This window comes from Portunus trituberculatus, chromosome 27 (genome assembly GCF_017591435.1).
Source record: "Portunus trituberculatus isolate SZX2019 chromosome 27, ASM1759143v1, whole genome shotgun sequence".
NCBI lineage: Eukaryota > Metazoa > Arthropoda > Malacostraca > Decapoda > Portunidae > Portunus > Portunus trituberculatus.
This window is the reverse complement of record NC_059281.1, coordinates 3784932-3811689: the sequence shown is the minus strand read 5'-3', so window position 1 is coordinate 3811689 and position 26758 is coordinate 3784932. Positions and strand designations below refer to the sequence as shown.

At 38.0% G+C, this 26758-nt stretch overlaps 1 protein-coding gene across 20 annotated transcripts in view; it reads left to right on the top strand.

Annotated features, from left to right (window-relative positions):
* The window catches only part of LOC123509580 (protein scribble homolog), a 174394-nt gene that overhangs the window by 101559 nt on the left and 46077 nt on the right, over positions 1 to 26758 (top strand). For 14 of the 20 annotated variants that reach the window (XM_045263969.1, XM_045263963.1, XM_045263957.1 and 11 more), the window contains 7 exons: positions 697 to 777; positions 1265 to 1963; positions 5265 to 5381; positions 5601 to 5780; positions 25712 to 25870; positions 26028 to 26159; positions 26307 to 26414. In XM_045263969.1, the coding sequence (XP_045119904.1) occupies positions 697 to 777; positions 1265 to 1963; positions 5265 to 5381; positions 5601 to 5780; positions 25712 to 25870; positions 26028 to 26159; positions 26307 to 26414 (1476 nt within the window). The remainder of the gene's footprint in view (positions 1 to 696; positions 778 to 1264; positions 1964 to 5264; positions 5382 to 5600; positions 5781 to 25711; positions 25871 to 26027; positions 26160 to 26306; positions 26415 to 26758) is intronic. The other 6 variants (XM_045263971.1, XM_045263965.1, XM_045263970.1 and 3 more) reach the window with 1 other exon arrangement.

Genomic DNA, 26758 nt, shown 5'->3' with positions numbered 1-26758 from the left:
TAGTGTTTTTGTTGTGATCTATGGTGCCTGTATGTGTACTTCAAGAGTATGTATAGGAAGCGTTGTTCAGCTTCCACCCATTAGTGGCGCAGGCAATTTTATTTATAGTGGTACCCATGTTAGGGCCCATATCATCACCCAAGTGCATCTTTGGTGTAACCACCTAGAAACTGGGTATCATGGTGACATGTAGGTAACTTAAACCACTCAACACATGGCAAAGTGTTTAAGGCTGAATGTGGTAGGATTCGAACCTACACGTGAACATCTGCCCAGTCCCATGCTCACCACTTTATCCACTATGCCAGCGCCTCGCTGTACTGCTTCGAATATTTTGAAAATATGGAAAAAGCAACTTTTCAAAATTTTCATGATTGATTATATATTTATTGTGATAGAAAAACAAATCATTATGATTTTCATGTTAGGTATGGCACAGAGATGCATGACCAAGGGTAGAAATGACTTAATGGGAAAACAAGTCATTATGGTCTTCATGATAGGTATGGAACACAGATGTATGACCATGGTGGAAATTACTTACTGTGGATTGTCCTCTTTTCCCATCTTAAATATTTGAGTTTTTATACGATTAATTAATGAAGCGTTGATTAATCATATTTTGTTGTGATGGCTATTTACAGCTTTCCAGATATACTTGTAAGTGCCTTTTATGCTCATTTTTACTTCTTGCAGGCCATCTATATATCCAGAATAACAGAAGGTGGAGCAGCAGCCAAGGATGGAAAACTAAGAGTTGGAGACCGAGTCATATCTGTGAGTATGGGTGTATTCAACATGTCACCGATATGATTGTAATGTATTTGTATTTTTCATGCACCTTATATATATATTAAGCTGATAATTTTAACTTCTATTACATATTCAGTTTCTAGTTCTAAGCTAATTTATTTAGTGTATGAAGCAGATGATCTTCATTATAGGTAGTATAGTTGTTAATATGAAGCTCACAACCTAAATAGTAGACAGTTGGATGATGACCATGTCACTGTATTAAGAGGATTGTTATACTTGAAACATTGATATCAGTTGGTGTTATAATACAATAGTTGTAAATTGTAAATATCATCATTTTCATATGACAGTGATAAAATAATTGTGGGGTATGGATGCTACAGCATTAATAGTGAAATGGGTATGTCACGAGATGAACAGTGGAACAGGATGACACATTGCAGGAAAAGTAGTAAGATATCAGTGTTAGTGAAGGATGTTGGAGATGTCAGGTTACTTTCACCTTCAGATCAACGGCGTTGACTTGGATGGGGCTCGGCATGACCAAGCGGTGTCAATGCTGACTGGCATAGAGAGATTTGTGCGTCTGGTGGTGCACCGGGAGACTTTGGTGACACCAGGCCAGGGCAATACCAGCTCAAGGACCTCACCAAGAGTTTTTGGGGCACCAAGACCATACACTGGACTGTACAGTGCTGGGTCTTACATGGCTAACAGACCCAGCTACACAGGTTACCGACGGGCCCAACCGGGAGGAAGGATATCAAGTTCCAACCTGTCAGAGGGCAACTATAGTGGCCAAACCAGCCCAGCAGCTTCTCCTGCCACCACCACCAGGCTACCTCAGAAGCAGTCTGGCTCACAGGAGCCTGTGGCACCACCCACCACTACCACAACCACAGAGGATCCCTTTGCTGCTGGCACCACCCAGGTAGCCTTGCAAAAACCTCTCACTAATGATGACTTTCAGGCCCTCATCCCACAGCACTTCCTGCAGGGAGGCAGAGCGTTGGGTGAGTCAAGCGCCCCTAGCCACCAGGTGACCGTCAACATGCCAGGGGACCATGGCCCCATGAGCATGGCCCTCCCTCCTCCGCCTACCAAGTTAGGGAAGGTCACAGAGACCGTCACCAAATCCACCCTCACCGAGACAGTAGTTACACGGATCACTGACAACCAGCTGGCCCCGGTGCCGCTGGTGGTGGAGGTAAGGTGGCCCCTCCGCCACTAATACTCACTGCGGGAGAGGACAGTCAGCCGACAACAACTGCTGTGCCTGTAGTGATCTTCATAGGCAGATCTGCTTCACAGTCTTACGTTAAATTCACTTGAACATTTTCTTTCTAGAACACGAACATATGTTGGCCCTCTCACTTCACTTGTTTGTAGTTATATGATATCTTACTTAGTGAAACTAACCTCTAGACTAACAAAAGCTTCTTGAGAGGTCAGATATGGAAGGCAGTTATAAAGCTGTTCCAGTACACTCAAATATATACAGACAAATTTTAAGAAAGAAAATCTGAGTGCATGGTGGTTCTGGGAAGACAAGATTTTGCATGGTATGTAATGACAGTGTTTGAATTTTGTAGATTATAAGTGAATTAAAGGATAGTTTGTCTTTATATGGCAAGAAAACGTCCCATTGGTATCTTGTGTTGCAGTGAGCTTGTAGATTGTTGATCTTGCCAAGTAATGTCAAGTCACTAGCAACTTTATTCATCCACTAAAGGCCCTTGAGGAAAGAAAGAAAAGGCATTGCTATGTGAAACTGTTGATAGTATGAAGTTTTTTCCTTTTCACAATAAACTGTTGGCACTATAGTTGGGCCATTGATGATGCTCTTCACAACAATGAAAGAGAGGGCAGGCATCACATATATGCTTGCTTCATCATTGCACTGCACTGTAGAGGGCAGTCAGCTGGCCACCATGTCCTCTCCCACTCTCTAGATGCATTCTCTGCATTCTTCTATATACACACACAAATTTGCACTGAAGGTCTCACTATACATGGATCTAAAATATGCACTCTTCATACATAAATAAGTACCCTAAGTTTTGTGATAATTATACATATATTAGGAAATTTACACATACAATTTGTGAGGAAGGCAGTGCAAAACCTTTTCTCGCTCACAGTCTTGAGGCACACCGGAGATGATGTGCTTATCTTTATTTCTTCATTCACTGAAAACTAGCCCCCATATATATCTCCATTGAAGTCTGATGGGTTTGTAGTTGTTGTAGATGTATTATGATATTGCTATTGCTTTCTGTTGCTGCTTTATTGTTTGAACAAAAATTAAAGTGGGATCATTCACATATAATCTTGTGGATCATGCAAATATAATGAGACCTTGGTGCAAATATACTTTTTTCTATTGAATTTATAAACAATTCCTAGCAATGCTAGAAAATTTCCAAACACAGCTTTTTATTAATAATGGCAAAATATTAATTTCTATTATGGTGATCAGAATATCTGGGATATGTCCTTTACTAATGACAAAATTATTAACAAGACACCCATCTTTTAACATGCTCTTTATAGTATTAATATTTGTATTCTATAGTTTTTTAGTGTCAATAATTCTATTCATTACACTTTTGCTGAAAAAATTTAATATGTAGTTTTCAAAGCCTGCTTACTGATGAGTTTGTGTGTGCACTGAGCACTCTGCCTGGGGACTTTTCCCTTGTTAATTGATCATCAATACTGAAGCAATGCATGAGGACACTAACAGAAGTGGATTGGTGACTAGGTGACATAGACTAGCAGGTGGTAGTGAGTGGCTCACTGTGGCAACAGATTACAGTTTTACAAACTTGACTCAGCAGCAGTCAGTGAAGAGGGTGTTAGGCTAGTGAGGCAGACCTTGACCTTGGACACCAGGTAGGAGGTAAAATGTTAAGCTTTATAAGATATTTGTCATCTCAGAAGGTAACTTTGGTCTACTGTATTTTTTCTTGAGATGCATCTCTTACTAACTCTTCTTCACTCCTGTGTTACTCATGACTTACTTGTAGCTAAATAGAAGCTTTTATTAGGTGCATTGCCTTATGAACTATGGCTTAGATTGCAACTTGTCTGCTTGCTTTCTGTGTGTGTGTGTGTGTGTGTGTGTGTGTGTGTGTGTGTGTGTGTGTGTGTGTGTGTGTGTGTGTGTGTGTGTGTGTGTGCACATGTGTGCGTGCATGTGCATGCATGTACATGTGTGTGTGTACATGCATGCACACTCAAATTTATATATATTACATGTATTTTTTTAAGTATTTCATTCTTTAAGAGATTATTATTATATTGTATTTCAATAATGATCCCTAACAAAAAAATAATCTTTTAAGGATTAATTACTGATTATATTTGTATTGAGTTTTTACTTAAGGATGAACAAGATTGAAGGTTAGGCAAAAATGTACATGGATGTGTGTGTTGTGTTGTCAGGTGTATTGTGGCTGCCTTGACATGCTTGGTCTCTGGCTGGGTTTGTCTCCAATGTGCTTTGGCGTTTGTTTTATTTCAACTATTATTTGCAAATTAATAATTCACACTATAAAACTCCTTAGTTCTTCTGATTGAATATTTAAGTTATACAGGTAACTCAATTTACGCGATAGATGCGTTCCAAGAGGCATCACATATATCAAAATTCACGTAAAACAAACTTGTTATTCTCATAAGAAATAGTAGATGACAGGGGGAATGCAGGATGTGGTCCCCCCAAAAATTGTACAAAATACTCTATTTATTTTGCTAAATTAAATACTAGAATTGTATTTAAAGTAAAGGGAAAAGCGAGAAATAATAATAGAAAGCAAAAAATAATAAGAGAAAACAACAAAACAAAGAATACGTAAACACAACACTCATTGCGTCACTGCCTTCACCACTCACACCATAGTCAGTCACCTTCTTTCTCTGAGCTTTTCCATTTTATCAAAAATTTTTGGTTGCGTATTAACAAAAGCACATAAATTAAACACGCGTAAATCAAGAGTTACCTGTACTTTATTACCTATGCACACTAACTATCTTTATTAGTTGTTTAAGATTACTATGATATTCTCAGAATAATGACCCATTGAAGAAGTTAATTGGCTGTTCAGAGTTTTTTCAAAGTAAAATGGAGAACTGGGCCATTTGACAGAAGTACTTAATTCCAAGTAATGGTGTTACCTTGTGGGATGCTTTATTCAATCAGACAAAGTTGATGGATTATTTAGAAAGATAAATATTCAGATACAACATAAGCCAAGCTGAAAAAAATCAATAAATGAATAGAAAATATATGTCTAAATATGTCTTTTGTACTTCAGTTGTTGTAGTGAAGACTAGATAATGAAGGAATAGTGAATATTTAATTGTGAAGTGTGGAAGACATTTAAGTATTCATAGTACATCATTGATGTTTTATGGATTATATAAAAGATTAGCTTAAGTTGCGTAGAGGTGATAATGTGCATAGATTTATAGTAAATTTTAGCCTTTATTTTCCATCATTTCAGGAAGTGACATTATACAAGGATGGGGGACCATTAGGACTAAGTATTATTGGTGGATCAGACCATTTTTGTGTTCCATTTGGCACCTCTCCAGATGATCCAGGAATATACATATCAAAGGTAATGTTCTTCCACATTGTCTCCTTACCTCTCACTCTGTTAGATGATAAGTGTATCTACCTACCCTTACTTATTCATATGGTAGCTCAGGTATGTTAGTGATGTTGAGTGTCCCTGATATAAATTTTAAGGCTGTTAGTGTTATTTTTCATTGTGTCCTGATCCTTACTCTGTTGCCTGATCTCACTTTTCCATTATTAATAAATATCCCCTTTGCAGATCACAGCAGGTGGGGCAGCCCACAAGACTGGGAAGCTGAGGATGGGTGACCGCATCCTCATGGTGAATGGTGTGGACATGAGCGGTGCCACTCACCAGGATGCAGTGATGGCCCTACTCAACCCACCCAATGAAATCACCCTCGCTGTCCGCCATGACCCTCAGCCTAAAGGACTCAAGGTCATGCCTCATGTTTTAGTACAAACTGAGTGTTTGCTGCTGCATGTGTATGTGTGTGTGTGTGTGTGTGTGTGTGTTTTCGTGTGTTTGTGTACTTGAGCTTATTGAGTGTATCAGTATATACAGTGTTAACACAGAGCTTTTGTGTGATTTTAAATATTACATAGAAAGGAACATAGGTTAGCTGTGTGGATTCTATTTTCATTTGCTAGATAATTTTCCTTTGACCTTGAATGAACGAAGATTGCTTGATAATGCTTAGAAAGTAGAAATATGACAAAAGACCATTCATGGTAAAAATTTGCCAATTGAAATGTAAAGATTAAGGAAATTGGAAGTAAATGGTAGAAGACAAATTTAGTCATAGTATGAATTTCTTTGTGTGTGTGTGTGTGTGTGTGTGTGCGTTCGTGTGTTTGTGTGCGTGTATGTGTTAGTTACATGCATGCTGAAATATAAGGAGTTAGTCATGAAGATTAAGAACGTGCCATGAGAAGACAGGATGACTATTTTCGTTTATGCTATTGCCTGTTGCTTCTGTTGTCCAGTGACATGCTTGCTATTTATAGCACTTTTAATATTCATGCAAAGACTATAGCAAGTTTACAAGGCTGATTTTTATTTTACACTTTGCTTCAGTTTAAGTTGCACCATACTTGGCATCAAGAAAAGACTTTGAAATTAAATAACCATTTGACTTTGCCGAAGAAAAATTACCATTTCCCCTGTAAAAAGAAAAAAAAAAAGACATTTTCTACATATCTTATGGTACCAAAAGTATAAAGTGTGTGGTAAAATTATAATCACAATGTTCAGGGAATCATTAGTAAATGGATTTACTACCATGCTTATGAGATGAGGGAATGGAAGAGGTGCATCAGTTTTTAATAAATTGCTGAGGTAGTAGTGAGGTGTTGGGGAGGTGCATGAGTGTTGTTGGTGATGTGGTGTGGTAAAGTGGTGAAACCTTTAGTCCTGACACTCATTTACTCTTCTGCAATATCTCATATAGATGGCAGCGTTATCTTCATGGTAATGTCATTCACTGTGTACCATATGTTAGGGTTTATTTATTTATTTATTTATTTATTTTTATTTTTATTTTTTCTTAATTCAAAGATAGAGATAGCAATGAGAAATGAAGACTATGGAAGAGGTAAAGTAGAATAGACAGTGAGTTATTAGTATATCTAGCAGATAAATAATTATGAGCAGCCTTAATATTTTCACTCACAGGTGTATTTTTACCTAGTTGCCTACTTGTATGTACAGGATTTGAATGGGACTCATAGTGTCCTGTCTCCATGTATTTATCCAATTTTTCCTTAAATATATGCACATTATGTGTTGTAACAACTTCTATATACACTTCACCGTTCTGTGTGGAAAACTATTTTCCAATATCCTTCACACACTGCCTCTTACTGATCATCTTTACATGACCTCTTGTCCTTCTATCTTCTGTCACCAGCACCAGATCTTTCTTGTCTATCTTTCCAATGCCATTGACTATCTTGTACATTATTATTAGGTCTCCTTGTTCTCTTCTATCTTGTAAAGTTGTTAGTCCAATTTCCTTCAGCTGTTCTTCATGTGTTAGGTCCTTTAGTTCCAGCACCATCTTCGTAGCAATCTTTTGTATCTGTTCTAATCTTGTTGTATCTTTTTTAGAACTTAGTGACCACACCACAACTGCATATTCCAGCTTTGGATGTATCATGCTTGTGAAGATGTTTTTCATCATGTCTTTGTCCTTGCATTGAAATACCACTTATATTAGTCAACATTTTTTATGATATTCCAAATATCTTGCTTATGTATTTTTCAGGGTTCAGATTTTCCTGTATAATTACTCCCAGATCTTTTTCTTCATTAGTCTTCATTATTTGTTCCTCTCCCATCAGATAGTTCCAAACCAGTCTTCTTTTGCTTTTTCCTAGTTCCACCATGTGACATTTCTTAGCATTGAACTCCAATTTCTACTTTTTACTCCACTCATAGATTTTGTTTATATCTTCCTGTAACAGCAAACAATCCTCCTGGGTTTTGATAACTCCTAGCAGCTATGCATCATCACCAAATAAATTAATATAACTGTTTATTCCATTGTGAATGTCATACATAAATCTGAAAAATAATGAAGGCTAACACTGAGCCTTGTGGCACTCTGCTTGTTACTTTACACCAAGATGAGTAGGTATCTCTGATTACAGTTCTCATTTCCCTATTCTTGAAATTATACCTTGTCCATTCTAACAAAGTTCCTCGTAGTCCTTTTATGTTCTCTAGTTTCCAAAGTAGTCTTCCATGAGGGACTTTATCAAAAGCCTTTTATTATGTCCAGGTACACTGTGTCCACCCATCCATCTCTGTTTTATAGTCCTGCAATTACTCTCAAGTAGAAGCTTTTTTTATTTTATTTTATTTTTTTTTATTTATTTATTTATTTATTTTTTTTTTTTTTGAGGGAGAACTACCAAGGGCAGAAAAAGGAATATTAGAAAGAAAAAAAAAGCCCACTGGAATTGTAGACTCCTTGAAAGATTCAAAAGAATTAGTCAAAATTCAGGGACAAATGTCTTGACACCTCTCTCTTAACCCCTTCAATACGGTGACGCCTATGTGGGCGTCATAAAGCCCCAGCAGCAAATACGGTGACACCTACATAGACGTCATATTTCTTTTCTGAGTTTTCTTCAGTTCAGTTGTCCCGTATAGTGTGTTGGATACCAACTACACACGCCGTATGCTGTCCTTGAAATCCTAGTGCTCCTCCCACCATCCTTGTCTCCACCAATCACTAAAGATAAGCTACATGCGTCCCACCTTGTTTCTAAAATTACCCAATGGCATAGACTGTTCCCATCTCTCTCTCTCTCTCTCTCTCTCTCTCTCTCTCTCTCTCTCTCTCTCTCTCTCTCTCTCTCTCTCTCTCTCTCTCTCTCTCTCTCTCTCTCTCTCTCTCTCTAAGATAAATTACATCGTCCCGCCTTGTAACATTCGTGAAAACACACACACACACACACACACACACACACACACACACACACACACACACATACAAAAACAACAAATTTTCTAATATCTCTCTCTCTCTCTCTCTCTCTCTCTCTCTCTCTCTCTCTCTCTCTCTCTCTCTCTCTCTCTCTCTCTCTCTCTCTCTCTCTCTCTCTCTCTCTCTCTCTCTCTCTCTCTCTCTCTCTCCTCCCTCCCTCTCCTTCCTCCTCCTCTTCCTCTCGAAAGATAAGCTACATGCGTCCGCTCGTGTCTAAAATATTAGCAAATGTCACACTCTCTCTCTCTCTCTCTCTCTCTCTCTCTCTCTCTCTCTCTCTCTCTCTCTCTCTCTCTCTCTCTCTCTCTCTCTCTCTCTCTCTCTCTCTCTCTCTCTCTCTCTCTCTCTCTCTCTCTCTCTCTCTCTCTCTCTCTCTCTCTCTCTGAAGAGAGAAGCGTCCACTCCTCTTGAAGGCGATATAGTGACTAAAAAATAGCAGCATAATACACAAAGACGACAAGTATGACAAGCTTGCACGAGTTTCCTGCGCTGGGGCGCGCGGCACTACCACCTGTATATCATACAGGCGGGCTTTTTTAACATCCGGCGCGAAGGGGTTAAAAGAAATTAAGTCGTAGGAAGATGGAAATACAGAGACAGGCAGGGGGTTCCAGAGTTTACCAGTGATTGAGAATACTGGTTAAATCTTGTATTAGAGGGTTGGACAGAATAGGGATGATAGGAAGAAGAAAGCCTTCTGGAGCGAGGCTGTAGGAAGAGGGGAGGCATGCAGTTAGCATGAAAATGAGAAAGAGGGTGAAGACAGTTAGTCAGAGGGGAGTTTATGAGATGAAAAGCTTTTGATTCCACCCTATCTAATAAAGCAAACAAACATGCGAAGAGTATTCCATACAAAGTAGAGATGTACCGATGCATCGGTATCGGAATCGGCGGTATCAGCCCATTTTTTTTTTGGTATCAGTATCGGCTTATTTTATGCCGATACTTTCAATACCTAAAAGGAATTTACTATTTAGTGATATATTCGATATAAGATATTGATGATACCAAATTAATATAATACGGCGTATTAAGTTTCCGTGGTAATTACCGTATGTCATAGAATACTGTTTTCTGTGGTAATAAGCCACAACCTCTAAATTGGACGTGTATGAAACGCGTATAGGCTGAACTCCGGCACCCTGTCACACTGTCGGTCATGTCATGAGTCACCACGCATTCTCACTGTCTCTAAGTCAGACGCTGCTCCTCCACCCACACAAAGTTCACACAGGTGAAAAGCTTATGTTTTGAACTATAATCTAAGAATGTGAAACTTCATATATTGAGAATCTAACAAAATGATTTTGTATATATATATATATATATATATATATATATATATATATATATATATATATATATATATATATATATACAGACAACCCCCACTTAACGAAGGGGTTACATTCCTAAAAAACACTTCGTTAAGCGAAACTTTGTTAAGCGAACCGATTATAACAAGTTTAACCCCTGACTTGAACTTCCATTGAGAGTAAGCAAAGCGAGGGTGCATCAGAGTACAGTGAAAGATTTAATGAAAGTAAAAATTATGAAGTTTAACATTTAGGTCATTAAATTTAACTTGAGTCATTATAATGTACACTAATGTATGTATGTACGTAACTTTATAATGTTGATGATCTTAAATTTATGAAGGGAGGGAGAGTGAAGCGGGAAAGAGACTAACCGGCAACTTGTGGAATGTAAACAAAGGGCGCATCATTGTACCGCATACAAAACTTATGTACCACATTTCCACAAGGCTTTCCATTTTATCTATTGTAGAGTCACAAGTTCAGGTGGTTCTTTTAGCTTGCAAGGAAGATACAGTCTCACCAGCCTTCTTAATAGAGTCTGCTGACTTGAAAATAGTAGAGACAGTATATGGAGTCAAGATGGTGGCCAGCAATGCTATAGTTTTCTCGCCTCTCGTGTCTGTGAATAATATCCAGCTTCACTTCGAGAATAAGAGACTTCCTGTTCTGCTTAGGAATGCTAGGCCACATTGCAGGGCATTTTGGTGGTAAGTTGAGCGAGTGAAGACGAGCTGCTGCTGACGCTGTTATGGGAGTGAGTGGTGCGTGTGTTGTCCACGAGAGGCTTGATCTTGATCTTCATCTTGATTCTACAGGTGTCCCAGGATTTCTCCTGAGGCAGGCCTTAGTATTTGAGGCTCCTGGTGTATTCAAAAGCTTGTCGGCTTGCGTGATTCGGCAAGACTTTCAAACTTGGAAAAAATTACCTGGATAAAACTTCGTTAAAGCGAGTTTGGTGTTCGTTAAATGAGCAGATGGTAGTAAAAGGAAGCCTTCGTTGTAGCAAAATTTCATTGTGTGAACCTTCGTTAAACGGGGGTTGCCTGTATATATATATATATATATATATATATATATATATATATATATATATATATATATATATATATATATATTTAGGCATTTTGCATTATTGTAAATAACAGCATATTCTTATTTGATTTATAATTAACAGTGCTAGTGGTAGCCTTTTCCAAGATATCATACTGGAATAGGTGGAAGCTCGAATTATATATGTACAGGCAACCCCCTTTAACGAAGGTTCACACAACGAAATTTCGCTACAACGAAGGTTTCGTTTTACTACCATCTGCTCGTTTAAAGATGATCAAACTCACTTTAATGAAGTTTTATCCAGGTAATTTTTTCCAAATTTGAAAGCCCCACCGTATCATGTAAGCTGACAGGTTTTTGAATGCACTAGGAGCTGCTGGTACTAAGGCCTGCCTTAGGAGAAATCCTGAGACACCTATAGAATAAAGATCAAGATCAAGCCTCTCGTGGACAACACAGGTGCTGCCGATACAAAGGCCTGACTCAGAAGAAATTCTGCATCACCTGTAGCATCAAGATCAAGATCACGCGCACCACTCACTCCCCAGTCAAAACATAACAGCGTCACCAGCAGCTCATCTTCCGTAATTCAACTTACCACCAAAACGCCCTGCAATGTGGCCTAACGTTCCTAAGAAGACCAGGAAGTGTCTTACTCTCGAAGTGAAGCTGGGTATTATTCACAGACAAGAGAGAGGCCAGAAAACTAATAACATTGCTTGCCACCATCTTGACTCCATCTACTGTCAACTATTTTCAAGTCAGCAGACTCTATTAAGAAGGCTGGTGAGACCGCATCTTCCTTGAAAGCTAAAAGAACCACCTGAACTCGTGACTCTACAATGGATAAAATGGAAAGCCTTGTGGAAATGTGGTACATAAGTTTTGTATGTGGTACCATGATGCGCACTTTGTTTACATTCCACAGGTTGCCGGTTAGTGTATTTCCCGTTTCACTCTCCCTCCCTTAATAAAGTTAAGATCATCAACATTATAAAGTTACGTACATACATACATTAGTGTACATTATAATGACTTAAATTAAACTACCCAAATGTTTAACTTCATAATTTTACTTTCATTAAACCTTTTACTGTACTATGATACACTCGCTTTGTTTACTCTCAATGGAAGTTTAAATTAGGGGTTAAACTTGTTATAATCGGTTCGCTTAACGAAGTGTTTTTTAGGAACGTAACCCCTTTGTTAAGCGGGAGTTGCCTGTATATTAATATCAATGCAAGTTTAATTTTTGAGTTACTTGTGTTAACCTAAGGAGGTAAAATTCCACAACTAAGAAAGTAACGATTCTGTTTTGTAATCATGTGCATTGTGTATAATTTGTTGCATATTAATTATTTAAGATCATAGCAATACACTAGAAATTTAGAATAAACTAAACTTTTTGCTATTTAATTGAAAAGATTAGGTGAAAGCTGATTTTTTTTAATTGGTCTACTAATGTCAAAGGCTGTCAGATTTAATTAAAGAGAAACATACACAACAAAATGAGTTACTTTTGTTAATATTTTGTGTCTGTTTTACAATTTTAATAATTTTTAAAATATTTTTGATCGTCAAAATATCGTCAATAAAATTAATAATGAAAATGCACAAGACCAAATGGTCGCTAAAGGAGTAAGAAGTAAGAATTTAAAATAACTGACAAGAATCAGAAGATTGAGAAGATATTAATTCCAATTACTGAGTAATTTACCTTTGCAAATGGCTTCAAAAAGCTTCTAGAATTGCTCCTATTTCACAAACGTTCTCAGAAGGACTTACAGCATCCCCCAAAACAAAGCCTCCCATCTGACAACGCTCGCCGTCCACCAACTCATCCTGGTGTCCAGTGCAGTAATCACTATAAGTAGTAGTATCAGTAACGGTATCGGTAGTAGTATCGGTATCAGTATCGGAATCAGCCAAAATTTTGGTATCGGTACATCTCTAATACAAAGATGGATAAGGCTGTTGTACAGAATAAGCAGTTGGAGGGGAGAGAGAGACTGGTGGAAATGTTGCAGAACACCTACTTTCGTAAAAGCTATTTTAGCAAGAGATGAGATGTGAAGTTTCCAGTTAAGATTATGAGTAAAGGACAGACCGAGAATATTTAGTGTAGAAGAGGGAGACAATTGACTGTCATTGAAGAAGAGGGGATAGTTGTCTGGAAGGTTGTGTTGACTTGATAGATGGAGGGATTGAATTTTTGAGGCATTGAAAACTACTAAGTTTTCTCTGCCCCAGTCAGAAATCTTAGAGAGATCAGAAGTCAGGTGTTCTATGATGTATCTGCGTGATCTGTCAACTTCCTGAAGGGTTGGTCGTTTCTGAAAGGACATGGAAAGATGTAGGGTGGTATCATCAGTGTAGAAGTGGATAGGGCAAGAAGTTTGGTTGTCATTAATGATTAATAGAAAGAGAGCGAGTGATAGGACAGAACCCTGAGGAACACCACTGTTAATAGATTTAGGAGAAGAACAGTGGCTGTCTACCATGGCAGCAATAGAACGGCCAGAAAGGAAATGAGATAAAGTTGCAGAGAGAAGTATAGAAGCTGTAGGAGGGTAGTTTGGAAATCAAAGCTTTGTGCCAGACTCTATGAAAAGGTTTTGATATGTCTAACGTGACAGCAAAAGTTTCACCGAAATCTATAAAAGAGGATGACCAAGACTCAGTAAGGAACGCCAGTAGAACAACCTTGAAGGAAGCCATACTTGTGATCAGACAGAAGATTGTGAAGTGACAAATGTTTAAGAATCTTCCTATTGAGGATAGGTTCAAAAACTTTAGACTTAAAGCTAAGGACGATAGTTTGAGGGATTAGAATGGTCACCCTTTTTAGGAGCAGGCTGAATGTAGGCAAACTTCCAACAAGAAGGAAAGGTAGAAGTTGATAGGCATAGTTGAAAGAGTTTGGCCAGGCAAGCTGCAAGCATGGAAGCACAGTTTTTGAGAACAATAGGAAGGACCCCCTATAAACCTTCCAAGGGTTTAGGCCAGCGAGGTCATGGAAAACATCATTACGAAGAATTTTTATTGAAGACATGAAATAGTCAGAGGGAGGAGGAGAGGGGACGGACAAGCCCAGAATCATCCAAGGTGGAGTTGTTAACAAAGGTTTGAGAGAAGAGTTCAGCTTTAGAGTCAAAAGAGATGGCAGTGGTGCCATCAGGATGAAATAAAGGAGGACAAGATGAAGTAAAGTTATTGGAGATGTTTTTGACAAGATGCCAGAAGTCTTGAGGGGAGTTGGAATGTAAAAGATTTTGACATTTTCTATTTATGAAGGAGTGTTTGGCAAGTTGAAGAACAGACTTGCCATGATTCCAGGGAGAAATATAAAGTACGTGATATTCAGGAGGTGGAAAGCTCAAGTACCTTTTGTGGGCAACCTCTCTTATCATGTATAGCACAAGAATAGGCTGTGTTAAACCAAGGTTTTGAAAGTTTAGGTTGAGAAAAAGAATGAGGAATGTATGCCTCCATGCCAGAAACTGTCACCTATGTTATGCGTTCAGCACACTGAGATGGGTCTCTGACACGGAAACAGTAATCATTCCAGGGAAAATCAGCATATTACCTCCTCAGGTCCCCCCAACTGGCAGAGGCAAAACGCCAGAGGCACCTCCGCTTAGGGGAATCCTAGGGAGGGATTGGAGAAATAGATTGTGATCAGAGGATCCCAATGGAGAAGATAGGGTAACAGCATAAGCTGAAGGATTAGAGGTAAGGAAGAGATCAAGAATGTTGGGTGTGTCTCCAAGATGGTCAGGAATACGAATAGGGTGTAGCACCAGTTTCTCTAAGTCATGGAGTATAACAAAGTTGAAGGCTAGTTCACCAGGATGGTCAGTGAAGGGAGAGGAAAGCCAAAGCTGGTGGTGAACATTGAAATCTCCAAGGATGGCGATCTCTGTGAAAGGGTAGAGGGACAGAATGTGCTCCACTTTGGAAGTTAAATAGTCAAAGAATTTACTAAAGTCACAGGAGTTAGGGGAGAGATAGACAGCACAGATAAATTTAGTTAGAGAGTGACTGTTGAGTCAAAGCCAGATAGTGGAAAACTCAGAAGATGGTGTTCTACTGATTAAAAATTAAATCTAAGACCACGAATGTTGCAGAAGTTAATGTAGAAAAAGTTGAGGGAGGTGTCAAGACATTTTGGGTCACTAACGAGAGGGCAGTCCAACATGGGGACATTTCTAGTCCCCTCGCCAGAAGGGGACTCTGAGGCTGGGTTTGGAGTCACCTTTATTCAAATTTTGAATTTTAAGTAAAGGTTGTGTGTGCCCCCTCAAGTTGTGAGGCACAAAGGGAAGCATTCAGTGAGATCACAACTAGCTTTAATGGAAGGTTCACAGCATCCCCTGAACTAGTGCTATTAGATCTCCTGTCCTGAACCCAAATTGTCTGTTTGATATGACTTGTTTTTCTTCAAGATGTTTAACCCATTTTTCTTTGATAATAATTTCACACAACTTCCCTATAACGATTGGTAGTGACACTGGTCTGTAATTATCTCCTCAGTTGCCTTTCCTCCTTTAAATATCGGTAATACGTTGGCTCTCTTCCATTCTAGTGGAACTTTCCCTTCATTTAGTGAACTCTTAATTATTTCCTAAATTGGATCTTTGGATCTTTACATTCTTTTAACACCCAGCCTGATACACTATCTGGCCCCATTGTATTTTTGACATCCAAATTATCCAGTAATATTCCAATATTCTCTTTGTGCACTTTGATTTCTTATTATCTTTGCTATGCAATGTCCTATGTCTGTAAAATCTTTTACAGTGAACACCGTTTTGAAGCTCTCATTCATTATTTCACACATTTCATTCTCTGTTTGGTATGTCTTCCCTCCTTTATTTTTTTCTATTGTTAACTTGTTCTTCATTTTCCAATTTAAGAATTTTTAGAAAAGCTTGGGTTCGTCGTTACTTTTACTCACCACATCTTTCTTAGTTTCTTTTTTCTCTCTCCTTACTCTAATATATTAATTTCTAACATCCTTATACTACCATCTGTTATTACCATTTTTCTGCTTTTCTTTACTCTATTATATTTCTGTGAGAACATTTCATATTTCCCTTGTATTGTCCTTTCATACATAATGTTTCTCCATTCAACATCAGCAAAAAAGGTCTCAATTTTTAAAAAATCTGCTCATGCATAATTAAATCTCTTTTTTGTAGTCATCTCTGTATCTTATCCCATCTTCCTCCTGTATTTCCAGCTCTAATGTCACATGATCACATCTTCCCATTGGACTAGGGTATTATATGCTGGGAGGTAGCTTTGTTTTCTTTGTGAATACTAGGTCAAGCAACGATGGATCTTCTTCCCCTGTACCTTGTTGACTCCTCCACCCAATGGTCCATTGTATTTACCATAGTCAACTGCAACACCTCATTGCTCCACCGTCCAGCATTATCCATTACTTCCACTTCTCTCTAGTTTATTTTTTTTAAGTTAAATATCCAACTAAAAGTATTCTTCCATCTCTTCTTATCATACTATCTAAAGATTTAATCACCTCTCTTTGGTTATCTTTATGTTCCTCAGTTCCCTATGTATTTGTCTTAGGTGTCACATATGTAACTTTTTTTTTTTTTTTTTTTTTTTTTTTTTCTCCCTCTATTTTGATTGTTACTCCCATTACTTCTGCCAAACCATCACCATATTGCACATCCTCCACACATATATTATCACAAACCATTATTAGCTCTCCTCCTTCCCCTTTAGCTTTCTTGTCTCTTCTCCAGCTATTATATCCCTCCTTAAAGTTAACATGGATCTCCACTCTTAGTTTTATTTCAATGATGCACATTACATTCAGATTTTTTTCTTTCAAAGAATCCTTAACCTCTAACATGCTGGATAACAATCCATATATATTACTATAAGTCACTCTTAATTTCTTGTCTCCTCCACAACCTTCTCTTCCTTCCATAGATACCACTTCTTTTAGTCTCATATCTAGAACCCTCCAGTAGAAATTCTTTTTCTCGATCTCTGCTGTTTTCTCGTTTTTTCCTTGACTTCATTTCTTAGCACTTTCTCTTTTTCCCTCTCCTCTAGGTTCATATCTCTTTTTTTTCCATACATCTTTATGTTCAGTATCATCAACCAGCTTCCCTTTCTTTGTCATAATTTCCTCCACCACCACCAGCAATCTCATTCTCACTTGCATTGGTCTCCTTCCCCCTTCACTAAATCTTCCCAACCTAATCACTTCCTCCACCTCCTGTTCCAGCTCATGTGTACTGTCCTGGACCTGTTTGATAATAGTTTTGGCCAGTTCTCTCTCTTATCCACTGTATCTCTCACTAGATCTTTCTCCTTAATTATTTGTATAACAGTACCTTTTGCTTTATCCTGAATATGTCTCTTTACTACCTTTGAAATTTTTATTTTTTCCTCTTCCTTTTCTTGTTTCCATGCATTTCATCAGCTTGTTTTCACCCAGTCCAATGTCTATTCTGTCCTCAATCCCATCCTGTACTTTTTTTTCTGTAGGTTCCTTAAGGAGTTTTCATAGTTGTGACATGTAGCTTTAATCCTTGATAGATTACACTGATTGATTACACTGACCTTCTCATATTTGACTAATCTCAATCTCAGCTCTGTGTTTTCTGTTATCAGTCTGTCCTGCTTGTTCATTAAACTTGACATCACTTCCTTCATGTATCTTATCTCTCATTCCACGTTTATTAGCCTCCTCATATTGCCTCTTTTGTCTCTAAATCCAGAAAAGTCCTTATCAGTATTATCCTCACTCAATCTCCTCAGTCCAACAGGTGTTTCAATAAATTGCTGATTTTCACAAGATAGCGTTTGTTTTGATGTCATAGGTCTGGCTGCGCCACTCAGTTCCATCCTTCTCTCCTTTTTTTTTTTTTTTTTTTTTTTTTTTTTCCCTATCTATATGACCCGAAACTTATTTATTATGGAGACAGGATAACCCTATGGCCCCCTATCCCCCTGTACATACATCTAAGTCAGGCTCCAATGCCTGCTGAAGCGTTTACCCTAGGAGCTGCTCAGCAGCGTCTTGTCAGTGCAGTGTCGGCAGTGTGTGTGTGTGTGTGTGAGTGAAATAGGGAAGTGAGAGATGATAAATAGACATTACAAATGTACACAACTCAAGGTATCTATTATCACTTTTATTTGATCATAAATTTGTTGCTTTTAGCACAAAGATTGTACATATCATTTGGTTTATCTAAACATTGTATGAGCCATTCCATTAAGGAAAGTAGATTCTTAGGTTTTCTTTCCTGTACCATTGTCTGTTAAGATGTAGGTGATAACTTTTCAGTGATGAGTGGTCATTTATTATCCTCCATGAACAAAAGATTTGTGGTGTTTATTGTGGAAGATCCAGGTCTCACTTACAAAGCAGACTTGGTGAGTTACAGTCACTCACTGAGATGGTAAAGCTTGTAGTCATAAATCCATCACAGAATTCTTACTTGCTACACACAGTAGGCAACACAGTCTTTTACTGCTGGAGCTCTGCACACACACACACACACACACACACACACACACACACACACACACACACACACACACACACACACACACACACACACACACACACACACACACACACACACACACACACACACACACACACACACACACACACACACACACACACACACACACACACACACACATACTTATATTAGGGAGAGAGGGTATCTGATACAAGTTTATAAATTGATCAATGGAATGGACCAAGTGGATAATGAGAAACTGATCCTGAGAGAAGAATATGACATTCGAAGAACAAAATCACATAGTAAAAAGCTGAGAAAGGGAAGATGTCTGAGAGATGTTAAAAAATATAGTTTCCCACAAAGATGTGTTGAGATGTGGAACAGTTTGAGTGAAGAAGTGGTGTCAGCAATGAGTGTGCATAGTTTTAAAGAAAAATTGGATAAGTGTAGATATGGAGACGGGGCCACACGAGCATAAAGCCCAGGCCCTGTAAAACTACAACTAGGTAAATACACATGTAAAACAGAATTTACTACTCGTCTACTTTTACTATGTTAAAAAATCACAACTCCGTTATATGAGCAGGGGCTGTAGTATGATCCTGATCGTCTGGTCTGGGACTCAAACACAATTTCTCTTGGTTAGAGGCAAGTGCTTCATTCTCACACCATTAGGTCTCGATAGTGATACTTATATATATATATATATATATATATATATATATATATATATATATATATATATATATATATATATATATATATATATATATATATGTGTGTGTGTGTGTGTGTGTGTGTGTGTGTGTGTGTGTGTGTGTAAATTGAAAGCTCTTACTATTTATTTATTTGTTTTTATCTTAATTTTCTTCAAGTTTGCAACCTAAAGATCTCCATCAGATTATAAACATTTTTTTCCTGTTTTTTTAGATACAAGTTGACATGACCATTGTCTTTACAGCTGAGAATTTGAAAGTACTTGTTAACGTGGAAAAAGTTTATGAAATGGAATCAAAATAGAGTATCAAGATTGCATTGAATTCTTCAATTTTGCTTTATTTGCTTCTTTAGATCCTTTCTGCGAGTCAAGAGCTTTCTGTCCATGTGAGTAAAACTTGTTGGGCTGTGCATAAGTTGGCCACAGATGTGAGTAGAGTGTTTCTTGTGCACCACTAAGTTCACTGTGTCCATGTTGATGTGCTGAGGGATGGTCTCTGTGTTGATGTTTTAAGGAGTAACTTTCTGTCACATGGTTGGGTCTTCTCATGGCATTGTGGCGTACAACATATCACACGTAAGGCAAGAATTACAGGAGACAGAAGGTTTAGTATCATGATAGAAGTCAGTCTTACTTTCAAATGTGTTGTTGGTCATAATGTTTGGAATGTAAGATTATATGAAATGATTTGATCCACCCATCTTGACACATTTCTGATATATGTAATTTGCACTCAAGCATATGAACTTAACACTGACAGAGGGTTCCAACAAGTACATATGCTTATGTGTTAAGTGTTTAAGCAAATAGCAGTTCAGTGAGTAGTTTTTTAGGTTACCAATCTTATGTACCTGTGCATGTAATGACACCCTTTAGTATTACTCCATTAATTTCACTTATTAACTGTGCTAAAGGTTCAGGTGCTGCACTCTCTGACTGCCACTTGGGAATAAAAAAGAAAATTCTCTCTCTCTCTCTCTCTCTCTCTCTCTCTCTCTCTCTCTCTCTCTCTCTCTCTCTCTCTCTCTCTCTCTCTCTCTCTCTCTCTCTCTCTCTCTCTCTCTCTCTCTCTCTCTGTATATATATATATATATATATATATATATATATATATATATATATATATATATATATATATATATATATATATATATATATACATACAGGCAACCCCCGCTTAATGAACGGGTTACGTTCCTAAAAAACCATTCGTTAAGCGAATTTTTGTTAAGCGAACCAATTATAATAAGTTTGAACCCTGACTTGAACTTCCATTGAGAGTAAACAAAGCAAGAGTGCATCATAGTACAGTGGAAGGTTTAATGAAAGTAAAAATTACGAAGAATACTGGATTAAGGAGGTTCAACCTGTACCACATTTCCACAAGGCTTTCCATTTTATCCATTGCAGAGTCACAAGTTCAAGTGGTTCTTTTAGCTTGTAAGGAAGATATGGTCTCACCAGCCTTATTAATAGAGTCTACTGACTTGAAAATAGTAGACACTAGATGGAGTCAAGCCATGGTGGCAAGCATTGCTATTAGTTTTCTCACCTCTCTCATTTCTGTGAATAATATCCAGCTTCACTTCGAGAGTAAGAGACTTTCTGGTCTTCTTAGCAACGCTAGGCGACATTGCAGGGCTGGTTGCAGGGTGTTTTGGTGGCTTGTTGAGCGAGGGAAGACGAGCTGCTGCTGGACACTGTTATTGTTTTGAGCTGAGAGTGGGGAAGGGAAGGGGAGTGAGTGGTGCGCGTTTGTCCATGAGGCGCTGGTGTATTCCAAAGCCTGTCAGCTTGCGTGATACGGCGGAGCTTTCAAACTTGGAAAAAGTTACCTGGGTAAAATTTGGTTAAAGCGAGTTTGGTGTTCGTTAAACGAGCAGATGGTAGTAAAAGGAAACGTTCGTTGTAGTGAAATTTCGTTGTGTGAACTTTCGTTAAGCAGGGTTGCCTGTGTATATATATATATATATATATATATATATATATATATATATATATATATATATATATATATATATATATATATATATATATATATATATATATATATATATATATATATATATATATATATATATATATATATATATATATATATATATATATATATATATATATATATATATATATATATATATATATATATATATTAGTAATGAAATACCGTGGTATTTCATTACTAATTCACTATCACTCAGTGCCACGGAGTCAAGGTTATCCTCGTGGCATGAGCGTATATGAATACTAAGATATGATATCCATTATAGCAGGCAATAGAGGAGTGGAAACAAATATCATGGGGAAAGACAACACGTAGGCTAAAAGGGTCACAAGAAGAAGAAAAAGCGGATGTGTGGCTATTATCAAATAGCCAATTTGGTTTTAGAAAAGGTCAGTTGTGTGTAACAAATTTACTGAGTTTCTACTCTAGAATAGTTGATAAGAATACAAGGAGAGAGGGATGGATTGACTGTATTTATTTGGATTTAAAAAAGGCGTTTGATAAAGTACCACATGAAAGATTACTGTGGAAGTTAGAGAAGGGTGGCTTAACAGGAAGCACATTGAGATGGATGAAAAATTATTTGAGGGGGAGAGAAATAAGGACGGTAGTTAAAGATATGAAGTCTAAGTGGAGAGCAGTAAAAAGTGGAGTGCCACAGGGGTCAGTATTGGCGCCTATACTTTTACTCACATATATAAACGACATGCCAGAGGGAGTGAACAGCTACATAAATCTGTTTCCGGACGATGCGGAACTGTGCAGAGTTATAAAACAAAAAGAGGATTGTGAAATACTGCAGGAAGACCTAAATAAGATCTGGAAATGGAGTAAAAAGTGAGAGATGGAATTCAATGTGGACAAAAGCCATGTCATGGAAATGGGAAAAAGTGAAAGACGACCAGTGGGAATCTATAAGATGGGAGATGGAGTAGAACTAGAGAAAATAAAAAAGAAAAAGGACTTGTAAGTGACAATGGAAGAAAACAATCAACTGGTAAGCCATATTGATAGAATTTTCAGAGACATGTGATTTGCTAAGGAATATTGGATTAGCATTTCACTACATGGATAAAGAAATAATGAAGAAATTGACAAGTACTATAATAAGACCCAGATTGGAATATGCAGGAGTTGTGTAGAGCCCCCATAAAAAGAAACATAAGGAAGTTGGAGAGACTACAAAAAATGGCTACAAGAATGGTTCCAGAATGTAAAGGGATGACATATGAGGAGAGACTAAAGGCTATGGATCTACCAACCCTGGAACAGAGAAGGGAGAGAGGGGATCTGATACAAGATTATAAATTGATAAACGGAATGGATCAAGTGGATAATGAGAAACTGATCCTGAGAGAATATGACATTCAAGCACAAGATTGCATAGTAGAAAACTGAGGAAGGGAAGATGTCTGAGAGATGTTAAAAAATATAGTTTTCTGCAAAGATGTGTTGAGACTTGGAACAGTTTGAGTGAGGAAGTGGTGTCAGCAAAGAGTGTCCATAGCTTTAAAAAAAAATTGGATAAGTGTAGATATGGAGACAGGACCACACGAGTGTAAACCCCAGTCCCTGTAAAACTACAACTAGGTAAATACACACACACACACACACATACACGCATGTGTAGGTACTGTGCGTGGAAGTACTGAGCGTGGAAAGTACCGTGCGTGGCAATTGCAAAAAAGTTAAGTGGCACATGGCACACCTTGAATAGGTACATAACACAACACACGCAAGGCGACAGTCAGTTGTGCCGTAGCATAGCTCTGTATGTATATATATATATATATATATATATATATATATATATATATATATATATATATATATATACATACATATATATATATACACATAATATACATACAGTAAGCCCCCACATTTAGCGATCCTATTAGTCTGCCGAAACCATCACTAAATTGGAATTTCGCCAAATTTGAATACTACTTTAAATAGGGAAAAATATCAATCAGTCTTTCGTCCGCCCAAAGTCCCCATTTTGATTCCCCATTTACAGCTGTAACATCGCCACCTTCACGAGAATCAGCACCCCCCAAACCACTAGTGGAGGCCATGGTGATAGCGAAACTCGCTAAACAGCGAGGATGGGAGCACAAAAAATGAGTTCACACGCTGGATTAACACACACATTAGCTCAAGTGTCGAGCGGGAATGCCGGAGGCACTGTGGGGCTGACGTCACAGCCAAACAGACACGCGATTGGCTCAGAGCGAGCGGGAGGCGGGACAGTGTAGCGCGGTACATTCGCTAAATATGAGAGAAAATCACCAAACTTGAGGGCTTGGCCTTTTTCCAGACAGTCGCTAAATAAGGGTTTTGCTAAGCTTGATTTCACTAAATTCGGGGGCTTACTGTATATATATGTATATATATATATATATATATATATATATATATATATATATATATATATATGTGTGTGTGTGTGTGTGTGTGTGTGTATATATATATATATATATATATATATATATATATATATATATATATATATATATATATATATATATGTTTGTGATTTTAGTCTATATGTTTTAACCTTTAACCATCATTACATTTAAAAATCATGAATAACACACTGATTACTAAGGGGATGTCGTCTGCCTCCAGGGACACAGCACATTAAAATCACTTCACAATGAACACTCGATTATTTTAAGTAATGTAATATTTTACCACATTCACTGAACTGTGTTTTGTCTGAGGAATAGTTGTGTGATGGGCCTTTTGATATCCTTCAGCCTCTACCAGTATGCCCAATATAGACAGTTTATGTGCTCTCTTCTTGTCTGTTTCATGTTGCAATATTGCTACTCTTTCAGTAGCTCTAACTTTTTACATATAGAATGTTACTACTCCTCCATTAGCTGTAACTTTCTACATGTTACTCTAGTAAGCCTGGTACATACTTATATAGATGTAAATCTCTTTGTATTTTTCTGTTTTGAGAATGATGCTATTGTTCCCCTTTGAGTTTTCAGAGTATAAACGCACTATAAACGTATTTTCTCGTAAGATAAATGGATCTATTATCTTTAAGGATACATCTGAAATTAATGGGAAAATATGTATATTAGTATCTAAAAGGAATTGTGCTCTCTCTCCACAGCTAGGTTGTAACATGAGTGAAACTGAATGAACAAGCAAACTAGATGTGTGTATGTGTGTGTGGGTTTGTTTGTAATTCACCTCGGTCACCTGCTGGTCATCCAGCCAGTCTTTCCCATTACAGAGCGAGCTCAGAGCTTATAGACCGATCTTCGGGTGGGACTGAGACCACATCACACACAACACACACCGGGAAAGCAAGGCCACAACCCCTCGAGTTACATCCCGTATCTATTTACTGCTAGGTGAACAGGGACCACACATTAATAGGCTTGCCCATTTGCCTCGCCGCTTTCCGGGACTCGAACCCGGGCCTCTCGATTGTGAGTCGAGCGTGCTAACCACTACACTACGCAGTGTGTGTGTGTGTGGTGTGTGTGTGTGTGTGTGTGTGTGTGTGTGTGTGTGTGTGTGTGTGTGTGTGTGTGTGAAGAAAGAAAAACTTCTATTTGTCACTTTCAAAATTTATCTTAAATTTCTAATTGATATTGTTTTGGTGTTTTCAGTTTTAATTGTTGTCGTACATCAGAAACAAGTGTTATTCGTACATGCATGATTGTGCTTGTAAGGTACTTGTCTTGATATTGTTTAAAGAGGAAGCGTTCGGAAGTACAGTTTGTGGAGATCCTGGACTGTATTGTTACTTTTGTCATTGAAGTTGTTCAATTTATAGAACTTTATTGTATGCATCCATCCATATTTGTCTGCTTCTGAAAAATACATTTTAAAGTTATCAGACAATTTCAGCTAAATTTTTTGCAAGGAAATGGTTTACTAAAAGTTTTGGTAGTTTATGATATTTATGTTGATCCAGGATTCTCCCAAATTTCCTTAGAGTTTTCTTCTCATAATGGCGTTTTCCTTCAGCAATTCCCTCCTTCAGGTGTTCCTGTTAGGATTTCCTCCCTCACAGGTGCCCTTCCTCAGGGTTCCCTCCCTTACAAGTTTATTTTCTTAGAGGCTCCTGCTGTGAGTTCCACCCTCACTGGCTTCTACCTTTGTAGATTCTCTTCCTTGGGTGTTCCCAGCAAATCAATCATGATTTAAATGGCTAGATATTGAAGCCATAGTGAGCTATCCAAGAGAGAGAGAGAGAGAGAGAGATAGTTGATCCTAATTGATGTTCTCTGGCCTACAGGAGGTGGTCATCAAGAAGCAGGTTGGAGAGCGGCTTGGCATGAACATCAAAGGTGGTGTCCAGGGCTCCCCTGGCAATCCACTTGACAAGTCAGATGAAGGTGTCTTTATCTCCAAAATAAACTCCAATGGGGCAGTTCACCGGGATGGGAGATTAAAGGTGATACATGCAGTAATTTTGCTTAAGACATCTATTTCATGTAAAGTTCATGGTGATAGTAATGTAACATCAGAGATTAAGCATCCCCAACCTTGAAAATGTGCACAAGTTGTTGTGTTTCTAGAAAGTAAATGTGTGTGTACGTGCCACTTTCCAGGTTGGATTGCGGTTGCTGGAGGTGAATGACTCGTCCTTGCTGGGCATCAGTCACGAGGAAGCGGTAGCAGTGATGCGCTCAGCAGGCTCCACAATCCGGCTTGTGGTGTGTGATGGTTATGACTACAGTCTGGTGAGTGATCATTTGCTAAAGTATCCAAAGACTCAGCAATACTCTATCAATATTCACTGCAGATATTGGGCAAAAAAGACCATTAGTCATAAGTGAAAATGGAAGGGTGTAATGATGGTGGTGCATGTATCTGTTATGTGTCTTTAGGTGCAGCAGATGAAGAGTGAAGGTCGTCTGGGTCAGGATTCTCGCAGCACCAGTCACAGTGTTACTTCCTTGGACAAAGAGAGTCGAGAGGCTTCTAATGCACCACAAGTAATTCTCGTTATTATGACCTTCCTTAATGCTTTTTCCCAGTACTTCATGTGCTTGTTCCATAAACTTGCCTCCAATGAATGAGATAAGGTCAATACAGTTAAAATAGCATTGTAGTGACATGTCTCTTGAGTTATGCATTTATAGCCTGTCCTTGAATTCTTAAATTGTGTTATGGATTGATTGAAGATTAACTTTTGCATTGTCTAGATAGTGATGGTTGTAGTCATTACTTTTCAATTGCACTGGGGTAACAAAATCAAGTATTTTTAGTAAATTTTACTGATTGTCTTCAGTTGTTGAGATTGGATGAAAGTTTTTATTTCTGCCTGGAAAAACCAACT